The sequence below is a fragment of the Rhipicephalus sanguineus genome, chromosome 8 (genome assembly GCF_013339695.2).
Source record: "Rhipicephalus sanguineus isolate Rsan-2018 chromosome 8, BIME_Rsan_1.4, whole genome shotgun sequence".
Taxonomy (NCBI): Eukaryota; Metazoa; Arthropoda; class Arachnida; order Ixodida; family Ixodidae; genus Rhipicephalus; species Rhipicephalus sanguineus.
The window spans coordinates 91771046-91791047 of record NC_051183.1 but is presented as its reverse complement, the minus strand read 5'-3'; the positions used below and the strand labels follow the sequence as shown (position 1 = coordinate 91791047).

Sequence of the window (20002 nt, the reverse complement as noted above, 5' to 3'; positions counted from 1 at the left end):
ATTGATATATGTATATGTGTGTGTGCGCGTATGTATTTATTATATATAATATGTTTTCCTTGCTGCTGTATCTCCACACACGTCAGTGTTTATTACGTGTCACCCTTGGATGCTTCATTATGTATCTGTATTTCTTTTATGTACACCTCAGTGTTAATGGTTTGTCGCCCTTCTGCATTTCGAAATTGTTATCTCCCCCCTACACTAATGCCCCACGCGGGCGCTGTAGGTACTGTAAATAAATAAATAAATAAATAAATATTCATGCATGCATGGCACAGTACATCACTCTGTCTGGGACACTGCGCTCTATGTTCCCAAGAGATCAATCATAGTTGTCATGAATAATATCAGCTAAACGCGAAGGAGTCGACATGACAAAGTTTACGTAGTTGGTAGAGATCAATCATGGAAGAAGGCAAGTCATATCGATAACAACACAAGGTAAGGGAACGGGACAACAAATAGCGCTTAATATTGTCTACCTCTCTCCTCATATATCCGCGGCTTCGTGCATTACGATCACTCATACTGTCTGAGTTTCTGACAGAGACGAATTTAGCACGCAATGAACGTTGAGATAATTATCACTACATCAAGCTAAGGTTCCGCTCTCTACTTAAACAACAGCACAAAGAATAATTGGGTCCCGCAGAGTACACATGGATATTCTCATTTCTTGATCGTGTGAAAAATTTTATTGCACTCAACATTACATAGGTGCATTTGGTTTTATTAAGATTCAACAATGCCCAAATTGCTGTGGCTTCATTGTGGCTACAGCGCGACTGACACTGACGAAAGGAAATTAAAGCGACGCAACCCGGCGCTGACCATCAACTGAGGTTTATTTGATGAACCACATATATTTCCCGGTCTCACGTTACAGCAGAAACGTCAGTATTACCGAAAGGAAGTGTAAGCAGCGTTCATTCCCGCAATCCTGCGGGGACGAGGAACGCTGCAATGTGGCTTTTTGAGCAATAGGAGTGCATGCGTAAGAGTTTAATGCCACATGATGTTCGCGAACTACACCAACCGGTATGTCTTCATCTTGTTAAATGACGCAAAGTGTTTTTATAAAGTTTTCCATGTCGATGCTTTCTGTCACGGGTCGGCATAGACTGTGAAACAGCTAGACCGCGGGCGGTAGTATGCGGGTATGCGCCGCACGTGAGTGTGGGAAATGGTTTCATCACGAACGCGGCACACATGCTACTTATGTCATGACCTGGCACTCATGTTCGTCATGCACTCATACCCACTAAAGCCAATTCTTCTATATACCAAGTACAGGACAGCACAGGGGCTGTGTACGGTTCCCGGTCAAACCTAGCTGACGGCAGTGGCACAGGACTGCTCATAGCGCGCATGCGCACATTCTCGTTCATTTCGCCGCTGTTTTCTGTTGTAGGGCACTTATCAACTCGATGGTCGACGCTCCCACGTTCAGGTGAAAAAAAAATGGGCGGCTGTACCTGAAAAACTGATTACAAGGAATCGGGGTACGCAGCTAGAAAGCTGAGCATTTCGCGTAAATAGTGATAAACCCATTCGGATGCGCAGATCACAGAAATAATACGCTTGCAAAATTGTTTAACCTCGCTGTATTTCTTTCCATCCAAACCAGTGCCGGAGAAGCTACAGATACCACGGCTTCTCATTAAGCAGAACTACTCCCCCGCCCCTCCAATATGTAAGGAGCTGAAACCAGCACCACGTCTTTTTTATGTTCCGCAATTCCACGCTACGGTTGGTTCCAGTTCTGAGGAGTCCACTTGGACTTCCGGCGAGTACAGTCTCGGCAAACGAGAACTGAGAGCATTGCTGCTGCGAGGAGATTAATGGCACCCAGCATGACGTAGAGGTTGTCATATGATCCCAGTGTATCTCGGAAGAAACCTGCAATATTCATGAGTAAAAAAAAATCGCACAGGTCAAGCAACTGTAAGCTTCGTTCGCGCACATTTTTTTTCACGCCTAATATCCGTTTCATTATTTTTGTTCGGCGTGCGTTGCACTGAACTGCTGATAAGCGCACGTCGCATGCTTTTTTGACATGTTTAGAATTCTTTGAGCCTTTGTGTATTGGATTCTTTGTGCATCGTGTAAAGCCGTGATGGATGCTGATCTACTGTTCAATGAATGAAGTGTAGAAGAACGTTCTTAAAACGGTTACCTTGCTGCAGAAGCCACGAACACCGTGCATCATTGCATTGGTTGTTACATGAAGTGCTAAATTTTGAAATGAAAGCTGTCATTGCTGTGGAAAACTATCACATGCTTGGAAAGCTAACCGTGATCGCATTAAATGACTAGCGTAAGATTATCATTAAATATGGTATACCACTAGCCACGTGTGACAAAAAGTAAGTATTCTTGATTTTCACTTCTAATTCTCGCAACCGCAACGACCCGTTTCTGCCGAGCTGCTTGCGTGGAGTAAAGAGGGCACTTTGGAGTGAGTCGGCGACGCATGTTAACCGAAAAATTGGGGGAAAACACGCGAAACACAAACTATACAGACAGGTGAGGTGCTGGCTTTCAAAAGTTCTCTGTTGATGAATAGCGTAAGTAAGCTGATCGGTTGAAGAAATATGAAAAATTGTTAAAATGGAGCTTCCAGTAAGACGTATGTAGATATTGTCACGCAGCCGCGACGATGAAGGAACGTGCACGACAGGATCAGGAGCAAGCCGCAACAATCCTTTATTTCACTGGGCTGACCTGCGCCCGAAAGCAACAAGTGAACCGCCGTACAGATGGCGAACTACTAGACCGGTGCCCACGGCTGCCGTCAGCTTATTGGCGAGGGGCGTTTTCCGATAAAACGCGGCACGAAGATAAGTTCACGGATCACGCCTTCATGATGGAGCGCAGATACACACTAGCCACGTGCGTCACAAGCAAAGCGATAAGGATGGCAAGTGATTGCGGCATTACTCCCCTTTTAAATAAGCATCGGCCCGATGCTTAAAAGAGCAAACATTGAAAACCGAGAACAGTGTCATAAGAACACACGAGAACAAAAAGGAAGATCAAAATTCGCACTTGACATTGCAAACTGTAAGGTCTATTACCGCGTGTAATAAGGTTTAAGGCGCACGACATGCACAAGTTCTGGGTTAGCGCGGCGCCGTTGCGGTGTCGTCGCGCCATCGGGGACAACTTCATAGTCCAGTTCACTAACACGACGTACGACCTTGTAAGGTCCAAAATAACGGCACAACTTTTCGCTGAGTCCTCGGCGGCGAATGGGGGTCCAAATCCACACACGGTCACCGGGTTTGTATTCCGTATGGCGGCGGCGTAAGTTGTAGCGTCGAGCGTCGATGGACTGCTGTTCCTTAATCCGCAGACGTGCAAGTTGTCGGGCTTGTTCTGCACGTTGAAGGTAGGTGGCGACGTCGTGGTTCTCTTCTGTGACATCTGGGAGCATGGCGTCTAACGTTGTAGCTGCCTCTCTGCCGTAGACGAGGCTAAAAGGCGTCATGCGTGTGGTCTCTTGTATTGCAGTGTTATAGGCAAATACGACGAATGGAAGGATGCTGTCCCAGGTTTTGTGTTCTGCATCGACATACATGGCAAGCACGTCAGCGATAGTTTTGTTCAGCCGTTCCACGAGGCCGTTTGTCTGCAGATGATACGCAGTAGTCTTCCGGTGGCTGGTTTGACTGTGGTGCAGGATAGCTTGCATTAGCTCTGCCGTGAACGCTGTTCCCCTGTCCGTGATGAGGACCTCGGGGGCACCGTGTCGCAACAGGATGCAGTTGACAAAAAACTTTGCGACCTCCTCTGCTGTTCCGTTCGGCAAGGCTTTTGCTTCGGCATAACGGGTGAGGTAGTCAGTTGCTACGATTATCATTCTATTGCCAGAAGTTGATGTCGGAAAGGGACCGAGAAGGTCCATTCCAATCTGTTGGAAAGGCTTTGCTGGGGGTGGTATGGGGTTCAGCAGCCCGGCTGGCCTGGTCGGTGGCCTCTTTCTTCGTTGGCATTCACGGCAAGTCTTTACGTACCGCGCGACGTCGGTGGGCAGTCGTGGCCAGTAGAATTTCTCTTGGATTCGGCGAAGAGTGCGCGCATATCCAAGGTGTCCAGCAGTCGGTTCGTCGTGGGAAGCCTGTAGAATTTCTTCTCGAAGGTTGCTGGGAACGACAATGAGATACGTAGTGTTATTGGGCGCAAAGTTCTTCTTTACGATGATGCCGTTTTGAAAACAGAAGGATGAGAGTCCCCGCTTAAATGATGCAGGGGGTGATGAAGTTTTGCCTTCCAGGTATTCATGGAGACGCTTGAGGTCAGGGTCCGCGCGTTGCTGTTGCGCAAAAGTGCTGCTACTGATAGATCCAAGGAAGCTGTCATCGTCGTCGTCGTTCTTTGAGGGTTCATCGACAGGGGCCCTTGACAAGCAGTCTGCGTCCGAATGCTTCCTCCCAGACTTGTATGTTACGGTGACATCAAATTCCTGGAGACGAAGACTCCATCGAGCGAGGCGGCCGGAGGGATCTTTCAAATTTGCAAGCCAGCAGAGGGCGTGATGGTCACTCACAACCTTGAATGGTCGCCCGTAAATGTAAGGACGGAATTTCGATGTCGCCCAAATGATTGCGAGGCACTCCTTCTCAGTAGTTGAATAGTTACTCTCCGCCTTCGACAGCGAACGGCTAGCGTATGCGATCACTTTCTCGAACCCGTTCCTTTTCTGAACAAGGACCGCGCCTATGCCCACGCTGCTTGCGTCGGTATGAATTTCAGTTTGGGCATCTTCGTCGAAGTGTGAAAGGATGGGAGGGGACTGTAAACGACGCTGGAGTTCCTTAAAGGGTTCTTCTTGCGGCGCGTCCCATTGAAATGGTACATCAGCCTTTGTTAGCTTCGTCAAAGGTTCAGCTATGCATGAAAAATTCCGCACAAACCTTCTGTAGTAAGCACACAAGCCAAGGAACCTTCGTACGGCTTTCTTGTCTGTCGGCCGCGGAAAATGCTCGATAGCGGACGTCTTCTGGGAGTCGGGTCGTACACCGTCCGGGCTGATGATATGGCCAAGAAATAACAGCTCATGATATGCAAAGCAGCACTTCTCAGGCTTTAGGGTAAGTCCTGAAGACTTGATTGCATTGAGTACGGCCCTCAGTCTTCGCATGTGTTCGTCAAAGGTTGCCGCAAAGACTGCGACGTCGTCGAGATACACGAGGCAGGTTTGCCATTTCAGGCCTGCCAACACCGTGTCCATTACTCGTTGAAACGTTGCCGGTGCGGAACAAAGCCCAAATGGCACGACCTTAAACTCGAATAACCCGTCCGGAGTGATGAAAGCCGTCTTTTCTCTGTCCCTTTCGTCGATTTCAATCTACCAATATCCGCTTTTGAGGTCCATGGACGAGAAGTACTTGGCATGACAGAGTCGGTCTAGGGTGTCGTCTATCCTTGGGAGCGGGTAGACATCTTCCTTCGTTATGTTGTTTAGCCTGCGATAGTCGACGCAGAACCGGAGGCTTCCGTCTTTTTTCTTTACGAGAACGACTGGTGCTGCCCAAGGGCTTTTCGAAGGTTGAATGACGTCATCGCGAAGGATTTCGTCCACTTGTTTCCGAATTGCTTCACGCTCTCGCGGCGACACACGGTACGGGCTTTGGCGGAGAGGTCGGGCGTGCTCGCTGGTTATGATCCGATGCTTGGCAATTGGTGTTTTCGGCACCTTGGACGAGGTTGCGAAGCAGTGACCGTAGCTTTCTAGGAGAATGCGGATCTGATTTTGCCTGTCGCTGGGAAGCTCAGGGTTGATGTCGAACGCAGCCGGCTGGTTTTGCATTGACGAGTCTTGGTGGGATTGGTCGGAGATGGCGAACGTGCCTGGAATGTCCCCTACTTCATCTAAGAAGCCAATCGTGCTGCCTTTGTTGAGGTGTCGGTGTTCCCTGCCGAAGTTGGTTACGAGCACGTCAGCTTGTCCATTCTTGAAGTAAGCGATGCCTCTGGCGACGCCAAGCTGTCGGTCTAAGAGGAACTGCGTGTTTCCCTCGATCACGCCTTCAACATGCTCTGTGTTGCCTGTAACCACTGGTATTATGACGCTTCACCTTGGTGGGATGCTTACTTATTCATCTAGAACACGCAGGATGGCGTGGTGCCCTAGGGTGGTCTTCGATTGAATGGCTTGGCCCGTGGAAAGTGTGATCTGTCTTGATTGAAGGTCGATGATTGCTCGATGTTCGGTCAGAAAATCCATGCCCAAGATGACATCGCGGAAACACTGCTGCAGGACTATGTAGCACGCTGGGTAAGTACGTCCACTGACAGTCACTCGTGCTGTGCATCGTCCCGTTGGCAACACGAGATGGCCTCCGGCTGTGCGGATCACGGGACCATCCCATCTAGTCATTACCTTCTTTAGTTGCTCTGCGAAGGCTCCGCTTATTACAGAAAAGTCGGCTCCTGTGTCGATAAGTGCTGTCACACTACGGCCGTCTATAATCAGAGACTCTAGATCTCGAGTTGGACGTAAGTCTTGGTGTCGAATCACGGCTTCTGCGAGTGCTGCAAGTGCGGTTGGGGCGTGCCGTTGAGCTTAGTGCGAAGTGTCGTCGTAGCAGCCGTGGTGTCTCCGTCGGGGCGCCGTCGTCTTGCGGTATGGTCAGTGGAGGTTCTTCGTCCATTCGCCGGCAAGCAACCTCGCCTCCAAAGGGTGCTTTACTCAGTTTCCCCTACGAGGGCTCGGGCACCTTCCTCGCGCTGCCGCCGCGTTGCCACGGCCTGGCCATGTGTAGCGGCTGTATGGCGGTGATGGTGATCGTGATGGACTGGTGGGCGGATACTCGGCACGGCGCAAGTAGTCTTCAACTTCACGTGGTCGCTGTGCGGGTCGCGGTCGTGGTGCGTTGAGGGCAAAACCACGAAGTCCCATGCGTTTGTAAGGGCAGTATCTGAGGATGTGGCCTGGCTCACCGCAGTGAAAGCATAGTGGGCGTTGTTGGTCGGGGGTTCTCCAGAGGTCTGCTTTTCGCGGCGCTTCCAAAAAAGCAGGTGAGTGGACGGGTGAGGGCGATCGCTGGGGTGGTTCGTAATGCTCACGGCGCATGTTGGCGGTACCTCTTGGGCTGCGTACTGCGGCAGCGTAACTTATTCCCTGGTTTTCTTGACATGGAGTCGCCGTCCGAGAAACACCCAAAGCAATGCGAACTTCGTCGCGTATGACATCCGTGATTGACGCTTCTGGAGGCTGCGAGGGTGATGGTATAAGTAGCCGCAGCTCCTCGCGGAAGGCTTCGCGTATTATTTCACGCAAGTTGCTGGTACTTGCAAACGTTGCTTGAGGGTCCATGGAAGCTATGTGCGCTATACGGTTGTACTGGCGGTTCCGGGAATCTAAGGTCTTCTCAATAGTGGATGCCTCTTGCGTGAACTCGGCAACGGTTTTCGGCGGGTTGCGAACTAAGCCAGCGAAAATGGACTCTTTTACTCCTCGCATTAGAAGCCCAACCTGCTTTTCCTCTGCCATGTTCGGATCCACACGGCGGATGAGGAGCTTCATTTCCTCGACGTATATAGGCACAGTTTCGTTAGGCTTTTGGATCCTCGATTGTAGCAGAATTTCAGCCCTTTCTTTGCGCAGCATGTTGGTAAACGTCCTCAAGAAATCAGTCTTGAACACCTCCCACGTAGTCAAAGAGGCCTCGTGGTTTTCAAACCACGTTTTAGCGGGGCCGTCGAGTGCGAAGAAAACGTGACGCACCTTCATCTCGTAATCCCAATTGTTTAGTGAAGCCACCCGAGTGAATTGGTCGAGCCAATCTTCTGCATCTTCTACAGGCGAGCCGTGGAAGGTTGGAGGCACTCGAGGCTGTTGCAAGATGACAGGGGTGGGCGCAGCTGGTAGGCTCATGGTTGACGTCGAGTCTTCTTTTTTCTGTCGAGTGCACTCCGGTAGTGTTCCGGGTTCCGGTGGCAACCCTTGTAGGCGGCGGCTACTGCGAGTCGCGTCGCTGCTTTTGGGGGCCTCGTCCTTCCGTGCAGCTGTCGGCTCAGGGACCTGGTGCATACCCAGCACCTCCACCAGTTGTCACGCAGCCGCGACGATGAAGGAACGTGCACGACAGGATCAGGAGCAAGCCACAACAATCCTTTATTTCACTGGGCTGACCTGCGCCCGAAAGCAACAAGTGAACCGCCGTACAGATGGCGAACTACTAGACCGGTGCCCACGGCTGCCCTCAGCTTATTGGCGAGGGGCGTTTTCCGATAAAACGCGGCACGAAGATAAGTTCACGGATCACGCCTTCATGATGGAGCGCAGATACACACTAGCCACGTGCGTCACAAGCAAAGCGATAAGGATGGCAAGTGATTGCGGCAATATGTATTGGGAACTCGTTGCCCTTACGCTTAATAAGTTGCTGACCGCCCTGTCGTAATGGGATTTTATGAAACGTATACAATCCTCGTCTGTACAAATATTCCGTTTAGGTGTCCATTTTTATGCCGCTGAACTGCAGTGACGATGCTCCAAAAAACTGATCAGCGAAAGCTTGCAGGATCTTAAAAAACCCTAGAACAATCGGTTTCAATTGACAATTCTTATTCTGCTCAAACGAAGAGACGATGCTATAAAAAAACCGGCCCGCTAAGCCTTTGCAAGATTTTAAAGAATGCCTAGCGACATCAGTTCTTACCGAGAAGCCATTTTGCGCTGCATGCAGATCTCATATGCACTTTTTATTTTTCTTCTACTCGCGAATAGACACCTTGTATACTGAAGTTAAAAGCATTTCTCTTATATACCCTTCAGTTTACGTATTTTTGTTGTGTTACTGGTCTTTGTTACCACTCTCCCGTTTCTGATGGCTGGTGAATTTAAATGTAAAATGAAAGCAATCGGATTACCCGTTATATTTTATAGAATGGATGCCCCAGACGGCTCTAAATTTAAAGTCTGCTGGACACATCGCGCAAGGGAATCTATAATGAGTATTTCTCCAAGCAAAACAGTGGCATCATAAATGGTAGCCTAAATCCGAGTAAACGAATGTGTACAACAGTTTCCGTAGAAAAATATCAACTCCGAATGTCCTCCTCCAGCAATAAACAAAAACAAGTTGCGCAGTGCAGGAAATAGCTTAGGGAACCATATCTTCACGGGTAAAAAAACATATTGCTACGTAGCTAACCCATCAAGAGCCAGACATTCTGCGTACAGAAGACGACGAAGAGGACTGGCCTGGCTGTCTGCTGTGGGTGCTGTCCTCCATCTTGCTCGATGCTGTGCACATCAGTGTAAATACACTTGTAAATAGTCACGCCTCGTGTCATTTTACGTAACATCTTTGTGGTGGAGGCGCTGGTTGTTCCCTGTACCCATCACGAAGCTCCGCAACGGCCGTATCATCGCGGGTCCGACCATGTCACAAGTTGACGGAACATCGTCTTCACCGCCTGCCCCTCCCGTGGCTTCTACCTACGTAGTCCTACCTCCTGCTCGTGATCCTGGCGTATTTTCCGGACAGGATGGCGTTGACATTGACAAATGGATCAACCTGTATGAACGGATCAGCGCCAGCTATAGGTGGGACCCGACCCTTATGCTCGCCAACGTACTTTTCTACCTTGATGGCCCACCGCGGGTGTGGTTCGAGACGCACGAAGCAGACATTACGAGCTGGGAATCTTTCAAAGAGAAGATCCGCGACCTTTTTGGCAACACCGCTGGACGGCAGATGGCTCGCGGAATCAACTGGCAACTCGAGCACAGACCTCTACCGAATCGTACGTCGCGTACATTCACGACGTCATCGCCCTTTGTCGCCAGGTTGATGAGCACATGCCTGAGTCGGAGAAGGTATCGCATGTGCTAAAAGGAATCGCAGACGATGCCTTCAACCTGCTTGTTTACACCAACGTTGCCACCGTCGACTCAATCATCAAAGAGTGCCGACGGTTTGAACAAGCCAAGAGCCGCCGTATAACTCAGAGGTTTACGCGGCTTCCCAACACGGCCGCAACCTCATCTTGTGAAGCCGCTCGCCAGCCGCCCACCTATGACAACGTCACACGCATTGTTCGTCGGGAGACTGAAGCTGCCTGTCCTGCTCCCATCCAACCACCAGTTTTCACAACACACACCACTGACCCTTCACAGCCATCGGTGGCCTTCATTCAAGCTGTGGTCAGGCAGGAGTTTGCAAACCTCGGTCTTCCATCCGCATGTCCCCTGACTTGCCCTGCAGTAAGGCCTTACTCCCCAGGCAACGCTCGCCGATCCTCTCCTACATTGCCCCTCCGCAACCCTACAGAATGGCGAACACCCGATGACCAGCCTATCTGCTTTTACTGTCACCAGCCCGGGCACGTTTCTCGGCTACTACATCCGCCGGCTACTACATCTCCGCCGAGCGAATACGCACGGGATGCTATCGCTCGTGCCGACCACGCGCGTCAGATAGCCCGCTCTAGGCTGTCGGCTTCACAAGCAGCCCAGAAGACCCTCTACGACAGCAGGCATGTCGACGTTCGTTTCTCGCCTGGTTCCCTAGTTCTCCTGTGGTGCCCGGTTCGTCGTGTTGGCCTGTCCGAGAAGTTGTTATCCCGCTACATGGGTCCGTACCGTATCGTCCGCCAGGTAACGGACGTCACCTACGAGATCGTTCCCGTTTCCGAGACTAGCCCGCCTGCAAACACGCCCAGTGACGTAGTGCACGTCAGTCGGCTAAAACAATACCGCCCTCCTTCTGAAGAACATGGTTAAAGCGCACCGAGACGGCGCTTTTACCGCCGGGGGTAATGCTACGTAGCTAACCCATCAAGAGCCAGACATTCTGCGTACAGAAGACGACGAAGAGGACTGGCCTGGCTGTCTGCTGTGGGTGCTGTCCTCAATCTTGCTCGATGCTGTGCACATCAGTGTAAATACACTTGTAAATAGTCACGCCTCGTGTCATTTTACGTAACAATATTTTAATATTAAAGTTGTCAGCAGTATGTTCAGTTGCGTACAGAGCTGACTTAATTTCTGTTTATCACAGAAAGCTTGTTAGGCAATGATCATCTACCATTCCAAATGACAACCCTCAAACGAATCAAAAGTGCATTTACTCACCGACAATCACTGGGCCACTGAGGGATATCGGCAGAAGAAAGCAGCCTTGGATTCCGGCTGTAAGCGGTAAACAGTGGATGCCCAAATACTCGGATATAAGGACAGTTCTTATGCATGACACGTAACCCTGGCAGACACCGAGGATGACATTTAGGGCAACGAAGCACTCGAATGATTCGATCATGGACGGTGCTAAGAACAACAGGAATGACAAAAGAAGGGCAGCTACAGCAAAAGGAGCTCGGCTAAACTGTATTCTGTCTGCTGCGAATGGCACTACAGTACGATCCACGAGATTACCGAAAGCCACGAAGGTTAAAACGTGCTTCGCATCTTCAAGCAGTGCTCCTTTGGCTCGGCCATAGTCCACAACTGTGGTACCGTACAGTGACATGGACCAGTCAAATGCCACCAGGAAAGCAACCAAGGTGTAAAAATCTAGGGCGCCGAACAATGCTGATATATTTTTTAAAGACAAACAGATGCGGATTCGTGTGTCTGGCAGCTGGGATACCGATGCTGAGGAGGAGTTTTGGGACGACAAGGCCCGCGAGCTGCAGTCCATTGTAGAACGCAGATTCCGCTGGATAGATGAACCTGCACCGTTCTTTTCATTACCATGTTTCCTGCGCCAGATACTTAAAGGACGAGGTCGTCTTAGACACAGTGCAAGTGGTACACTCTGTATAATGAATGCTCCGCTTAGAAGGAGACTACCATGAAGGCCATAGTAACCCGAAAGCGCGGACACCAGGGAGGGACCCACAAGACCAGCAGCGCTCCATGATGCATATTTTGCAGCAGTTGCTGTTGCCCGGTACTGGTCGAAATACGTCAGCGTGTACATTGAGAAGCATGTGATGGTGGCACCAAATCCCATGCCTGAAATATGTGGAAAGTAAGAGTTGTGTAAATCACCTCTGTTTTGCGCTAAGCTGTCTTTTCATCGTGAGAGAAGTAACAGGTGAATACACCTATGCAAGAGAAGAGCAGGCGGAAGTATACAGGTTGTACAAATAGCCTTATAACTCCGCCTTAGCACCTAAATAACTGTCAACTTTTGGTCGTGTGTTGTTGCGTCAGTTTTTACATCCTTCTATGACAAATCTCTACCATCTAGCTCAACGTTCTCTCAGTCAGTACCTGCTTTGTTTTTCTTAAAACAGACATGATGTTTACATCATATTTACATGACATTACCTTTACGAAGATGCTTAGTATTCCTAAATAAATGCATTGTTTCTTCTTTAATTAAAATATTTACCCAATGTGGTTATGTCACTTATTTCTTTTTATAAAATGATGACCATGTATTCTGATTACATTTACCTGATGTTTCATTTTACTGTCTTTCATTTTGTATCCGCGGCATAAATTACGGAGTTGTATTGTCCTTTTTTTGTTTTTGCTGCTTATTGTGTCAGTTGCTTGTATTGTTTAAACTTATATTGTATTACGACTTTCCACTATGTGAAATGTTTATTTTTTATGCCTTCTTTTCATGCTGCTGCGATATCGCAAAGGCGTTTTTTTGTTGTAGGTGTCCACGGCATTGTCAAACTATCGAAAGATAGCCGTGATAGCATTGTCAAACAACGGCTATCACATTTTGTTTTGATGGCGAAAAAAACTGAATTGAATTGAATTGAATACATGAGATTCTTTGTTTCGAAATATTAACTATAGCAAATCAGCTGTAGTGTGTATGAAGCCACTTCTCCGCACTCGTCTTACGCGCTTTTATTTTCTAGCTGTAGTTTATGTGCACTCTCCGACACCCTTTTGTGTGCTCAGGCACACAGCGTAAACTTTGCTTGTATTAACAGCTGAACCGTTAAAGCTCTGCGAAACTTCTTCAGTCGTGTAGAAAATCTTAATCATGAACGCTATAAGTCTACCGGCACGCCCTCTCAGTGTCCTCTTCTTCATCTTCTGTTTCGTGCCGCGATCACGGGCGCCGGTTGGTGTGCCGTAGGATGCAATAGCTCGGGTGGGCGACATATTAAGTACACGTAGAAAGAGAAAGACCGACATAAAATGAAAGAAAGGAAAGAAAGACAGAAAAGGGATAGAAAGAACGAGCAAGAAACAGACCAAGTGGGAATGAGGCAGAAACAGAAAAAAAGCAGATAGAAAGAAAGTGAAGTAGAGAAATAGAGCGGGAGACAGATAAAAAAAGTGTTTGATACTTCTGTCATAGGAATCGGTATAACACGAAAGTGAAAGGTGTCATCACAGACGTAGTTGAGCGTTTGTTGTGCATAGTTTTGGCACATGGGCGAAGAAATAAAGTCTATAGCAACAAGTTGTAACGTCGCGCGAAGAACGGCACGCAGCTCGAAACTTGCAACGCGGTGCTCAAGCAGAAAGAACGCACGGAAAGAACATACACGAGATGAGCACGAACTAAAACTGTCACAGCTCGACAGTTAAACCGCGCTGCTCAAAGACAAATGACGTCCCACTTAACCAATCCACAAGTATACACAGGATGAGCGCGAACTCAATGTCACAGTTGTAACTTATTTGTGTGTGAGCAACGCGCTCCTTTCGCAAAAGCGGCCGCTGCAGTGAGCGAAGTGGCCTTCGTGTTCTGTGTAACTTCAACGCAAACTTGCGCTGATAGCAGAGCACGCACAAGCCATCGCCATCACGAGATAAGCGCATGCGCACGAGTGACCACGCCCTGTAGAGGCACGCACTTAATGCAACGCGTGGGGCGAGAACATTTAAACGCGCCCTTCAAGCTATTCGTGCCATTTTGCTAATAATAACGAAAACACGCTGAAATGCCACCGGGAAATGGTGTACATAAATAGCTCGCCATTAGTATGGTGAAGAACGTGCCGTCTTCGGCCGAGTCGAATCACGCTGCGCGCTGTGGAGCAAGGGGTCTTAGTTTCGGCTCGCGGTGACACAACTTTTTCTGCCAGTATTTTCTTCCACCTGAGACTGAGCCGGGTGCGCGACCCAGTCGCGTTCTGCAGGACCTAGTAAAGTTATTTTTCTTGCTTCCTTCCAGTTTTTTCTTTGACATCTGTTATTCTATAGGTTTTACAACGTCATATCCGTGATGGAAATAGGCCGGTGGGGCCGTGGTGGATTCGGGCATAAAACGCTTTCGTGTTAAAAAGGGAAGAAATTGAACAAAAGAAAAAAAAAAACGCCAGGCCTGCGCGGAAAGCGCAGCACAGTCACAGCGAAAGCTGGAAGAGCAGCATTTCTAGAGCCCGTTATAAACTCTCTTGTGGCTAATACATTAGGAACGTACCCACTACGCCACAAATCATAATTTTTGAGAAGTTGGGAAGCACCCACCACAACATTATTCGTTATTCTGCGGAGAAGCGAGGTACCATCTGTGAGGCATTATGCACACTTTGTTACTGCGGTGGTTGATGACGATGAAAAATTACGGCTGACCCCTTTGTAATGGGTTGGAAGCATTAAACGACCCACTACTTACGTAATTCATATTGCGTGACGCCCGGTCGTCATTTAACTGTCCCACCACACTTTATAATATACGTAACCGGAGAAACGGAGAGCGAGAAAGAGAGAGGGGGAATTAGCCTGAGGAAATGGATCATGGGAGCCTTTGGGCTTCCTTGGCAACCAATAGAAGTGCACTTGCCAGGAACCCACTACGCTATAAATCATCATAATTTTTGTGAAGCAGGGAAGCAGCCACTATGCAATTTTTCGACATTCTGCGGAGAACCGAGGTACTCGCTAAACACCTGTAAGGTATTAACGCTGTGCCTGATGACGATGAAGAATTATCCTAGAGGCCTTTGTAATGGGTTGGAAGCACTGAACAACCCACTCGTTGCGCAATTTGCATTGTTTGACGCCCGGTTACAGAATTCACGTTTGCGTAACGCCTGGTTGTTATTTTACTCTTCTACAACACTACATTACATATGTTAATGTGGTTCCTTCCCGTCATGAAGGCTGTATAGGGTCTTCTTGCAACTTAGTTTAAAGCACCGGCATGGCCCCGAGGTAGAACACTAGGCTCCCACGCATAGGGCCCAGGTTCGAACCTCGTTCCATCCTGGAAATTTTTTCTTATTTCCTTTTTTTCTTATTTCGTGCGATAGTGGTTACGGACACCGGCGGCGGCGGCGGCGGACAACTACGGCGCCAAAAACGGCCGTTGAAATGATCTCATAACAGCTTTCGCTGTAAAAAGCGCGAGAAAGAGAAAGAAATGTATATAGAGAGTAAGAAGGAAACATAAAGAAACAGAGACAAAAAAGAGATAGCAAAAAAGCAAGGATGAAGTAATAAAGGAAAAAGGAGAGATAAAAAAAGCCAGGCCTGTGCTGAAACCGCAGCACAGTCACAGCGAAAGCTGGGAGAGTGGTGTTTCTAGAGCCCGTTGCAAGCTCTCATGGGGCTACTAATACAAGTACACTAGCAAGGCACCCACTACGTCATAAATCACAATTTTTGTGAAGCTGGGAAGCACCTACTAAGCCATTATTCGTCTTTCTGCGGCAAAGCGAGGCACCAGCTACACGTCTGTAAGGCATTATGTGCACTTTGTTGACGCGACGACTGATGACGATGAATTATGGCTCTTCCTTTTGTAATGGGTGGGAAGCTTTAAATGGCCCACCAGTATGCAGTTGGCATTAGGTGACGCCCGGTCGCTATTTCCCTCTCCCTCCATGCTGTATAACATACGTTCACGTGGGAGAGAAGGGGTTGGGGGCGAAGAACTTTACTGAGACCATGAGGAAATGAATCATGTGCTTATGGGCTTCCTTGGGAACCACTACAAGTGCACTTGCGAGGAACCCACTACGCTATAATCATTGTAATTTTTGAGAAGTAGGGAAGCATGCACTATGCCATTTTTCGTCATTCAACGGAGAGCCATGGTACCTGCGAAACGCATGTAAGGCATTATGCGCTTTGTTGATGCTGTGAATGATGACGATGAATAAATATGGCGGAGCCCTTTGCAATGGGTTGGAAGCATTCGACAACCTACTCGTTGCGCAATTCGCATAGCGTGACGCCTGGTTACAGAATTCGCGTTGTGCGACGCTTGATGCTTATTTTACTATCCTACCATGCTACATTGCATATGTCAATGTGGTTCCTTCCCGACATGAAGCATGTATAGGACCTATTTGCAAAGCAGCTGGATCCTGGAATTGTTTTTCTTATTTAGTTTTTTTTTTCTTATTTCGAGCGATAGTGGTTACAGACACCGGCGGCGGCGGCGGACAACTACGGCGCCAGAAACGGCCGCTGAAATGATCTCATAACAGCTTTCGCTGTAAAACAAAGACAAACAAGGACCACTGCCCAGCTGTACTGTTCCATCAGGCTTGGCAACATTATTCTGATGGTGGCTTTTTTACAGCGAAAGCTGTTATGAGATCATTTCAACGGCCGTTTTTGGCGCCGTAGTTGTCCGCCGCCGCCGCCGCCGGTGTCCGTAACCACTATCGCACGAAATAAGAAAAAAAGGAAATAAGAAAAAATTTCCAGGATGGAACGAGGTTCGAACCTGGGCCCTATGCGTGGGAGCCCAGTGTTCTACCTCGGCGCCATGCCGGGGCTTTAAACTAAGTTGCAAGAAGACCCTATACAGCCTTCATGACGGGAAGGAACCACATTAACATATGTAATGTAGTGTTGTAGAAGAGTAAAATAACAACCAGGCGTTACGCAAACGCGAATTCTGTAACCGGGCGTCAAACAATGCAAATTGCGCAACGAGTGGGTTGTTCAGTGCTTCCAACCCATTACAAAGGCCTCTAGGATAATTCTTCATCGTCACCAGGCACAGCGTCAACGAAGTGCACATAATACCTTACAGGTGTTTAGCGAGTACCTCGGTTCTCCGCAGAATGTCGAAAAATTGCATAGTGGCTGCTTCCCTGCTTCACAAAAATTATGATGATTTATAGCGTAGTGGGTTCCTGGCAAGTGCACTTCTATTGGTTGCCAAGGAAGCCCAAAGGCTCCCATGATCCATTTCCTCAGGCTAATTCCCCCTCTCTCTTTCTCGCTCTCCGTTTCTCCGGTTACGTATATTATAAAGTGTGGTGGGACAGTTAAATGACGACCGGGCGTCACACAATATGAATTACGTAAGTAGTGGGTCGTTTAATGGTTCCAACCCATTACAAAGGGGTCAGCCGTAATTTTTCATCGTCATCAACCACCGCAGTAACAAAGTGTACATAATGCCTCACAGATGGTACCTCGCTTCTCCGCAGAATAACGAATAATGTTGTGGTGGGTGCTTCCCAACTTCTCAAAAATTATGATTTGTGGCGTAGTGGGTACGTTCCTAATGTATTAGCCACAAGAGAGTTTATAACGGGCTCTAGAAATGCTGCTCTTCCAGCTTTCGCTGTGACTGTGCTGCGCTTTCCGCGCAGGCCTGGCGTTTTTATACCGGCAGTTTTTCACGGCAGACTTTGAAGAAAACAAACATTGAGCTTCGAGCACCAGTGTTATAAGGTATCTTACCATAAAGTCCTCCAACCGCGACTGACATCCAAGCAATGTTTGGGCTGAACGCGCCAGCTATGGCTCCTCCTCCACAACAGCCGATGGAAAGTACTGTGATGTAAAATAGCGGTATCTTGTTTTGCAACAACAATATGCCGAATCCTGCAAGATACACCCGTAGGATCATGAAAGCATTTTAGGACATCGAAGCAGATGCACGAGGAGCAGATGCACGAGGATTTCCTGCAGTAATTTCGTTGCAGCGTTTTTCATATACCGTAAAACAATAAGTTAGAAGAGTTGAATTTGAACTTTCCTGACAAACAGGAACCTGGCAGAACACCTGTCTAACAGGTGCAGGGGCGGCCAAAAGGTGCCAACTAACAATCCGTTGTACGTGGAAACTTTTCACTACCTGTGTACGTGGCCGAAGCATGTCGCCAATTATCTCGAGCAGGAACTCAGTCTTCCACCAATTGACTACCTAATTAGAATTAAAAGCTTTGATCAAGCAGACGTGTTCCTATACAGAATGCACTACGGGGCATCGGCGGCTTCTCGATTGATTTTGAAAACCCATCAGACGCAAGTCTCCATGCTGTCAATGTCAACGACCGCACAGATAAGCATTACAATGCAGCCTTTCGTAATGAGTGTTTAATTACCCCAAGTGCCTTCCTCACATTGCTATCGTTTTATCTTTGTTGAAATAGTGTAGAAAGGAAGCAGAAAGTGTACATAGGAAAAGACGGGATATGTGTTTGTTCGTGTTTAACCCCGACACTCTGACATACTTTTGGCCACAGATGACAAACGGTCGCCAGGTCACCCTGCGACCTTACAAATGAGATACTGCAGCCACACATTATTACAAGATTGCAGGAGAGGTTTATCAGCGCACACTGAGTGCCCGAAGGAGAATCAAGATATATTTAATGCGATATTTTATGAATGCCAGTTTTCCGCCGGCACCATATTTCTGCCAAAATGTGTGTTTAATTTCAACCTATGGTCACTAGTGGCTACAAAAAGGCTTGCTAGTCATCCAATAAGTCTCAGTTGTCATCTCTGTGACCTTTGTTTTTCTTGCGTGCCCTCTTCGTGAGGCCTTACGAGTTGTGATTATGAAAGTTGTTATACACATACGCAATGCTTTTCTAAGGCAGGACTAATCTTATTACTTGAATATTTAATCCTATTACGAACAAGCTAATGTCATTTATTATGTGCCAGAAGGAAAGATAACACATAAAAAAGGTGCTATGGATTATCAGATTTTCTTGCGCTTTCGCTCTGAAAATTTGCAAAGACAAGGTTTTCAGTCTGATACCACGGCAAACCTGGAAATATTCCACGTTTTCAGGAAAGCATCAGTTAATCAGAAAAGAAACTCAACTTCTCAACGTGATTGACGTACCTGAGAGATGCAGGCTAGCTGCCCCTATGCTGTCTGGCCAAGATGCTACTCCGTGGTCAACCCTAAACTCCCCCATGTAGAGAACATACAGGTACCCTCTGCTGGTATCAAGCAGCGATGCTGTGAATGTAACGCAAGCCGCTACGAGCGGTATAATCCAGCAGCGATCCAACAAGTGGCTTGGAGCTTGGTAGATTGAAGTCTCCATAGGCGCAGGACATCGGCCACGAGGCTCCTCCGCGTAGCCCCTCTGATGAAGTAATGAAAGTGATGGTTTTTTCAGTAGCAAAGAGATAGCCCTTTGGCATGGCTGTGTTCAGGTGCCTTCTATTTGTGCAGCTGTAAACGCATTTTTAAAGCTGCATTCGGTCAGAACACGCAGTATAACTCTGTTCAAAGCGTGCAGGTGGCAACAAAACGCTGCGGAATGCTGCGCAGAACAACGTTAACAGAAACAAGCAACTGTACTAGGCACATTTTTCCTTTCCCGCTGTTCAACGCACGCAGCAGTAAGCTTTGGCACAAAGCAGCAGCTGTTATGTTTCCAACTGGTCCAAACTAGCGGAAATATGCTCGTGACACTCAACTCGGAATGGAGCACCCTACAACAACACTCAGCTAGCACTGTATGGTGTATCTAATGTGCTTGCTTTGATCGCTGTTGTCTGAAGCATTCTCTCCTATCAGGGACCTATCTCTGACAAAACAAGGGTAGCTCCACCACTTTTTTTTCGCGTGCGTGCAGGCGGAATGTGCAAGACAGCACAAATACTCACATATTAGATGCGAAGTGTCTTATGGCGGAGCTGAATCCGGTGGTGGTGGTGGTGTGCGGCGTGACCACCCTTACTGCACATGCGCATACCCTCTCCACTGCCCCTCTCCCCGCTCCCTCTCCACTGTAGATCTCCCCTTTCCCCTCTCCCATTTCCCCCTCTTCCCTCCCCCTTTCCACTCTTCCTCTGAAACGCGGGCTAGACATGCCGAAATTCTCTCCTGCGCAACGCCGCGAT

At 48.2% G+C, this 20002-nt stretch overlaps 1 protein-coding gene across 1 annotated transcript; it reads right to left on the bottom strand.

Moving 5' to 3' along the window:
• Nucleotides 1–1185: 1185 nt before the first annotated feature.
• Nucleotides 1186–19065, bottom strand: LOC119402207 (uncharacterized). Its single transcript, XM_037669338.2, has 3 exons — nt 18990–19065; nt 17591–17734; nt 1186–1902 (listed from the first exon to the last, which is right to left on the bottom strand). Exons 1-3 carry the CDS (start codon nt 19063–19065, stop codon nt 1748–1750), a joined length of 375 nt encoding a protein of 124 aa, XP_037525266.1. The 3' UTR covers nt 1186–1747.
• Nucleotides 19066–20002: the final 937 nt, after the last annotated feature.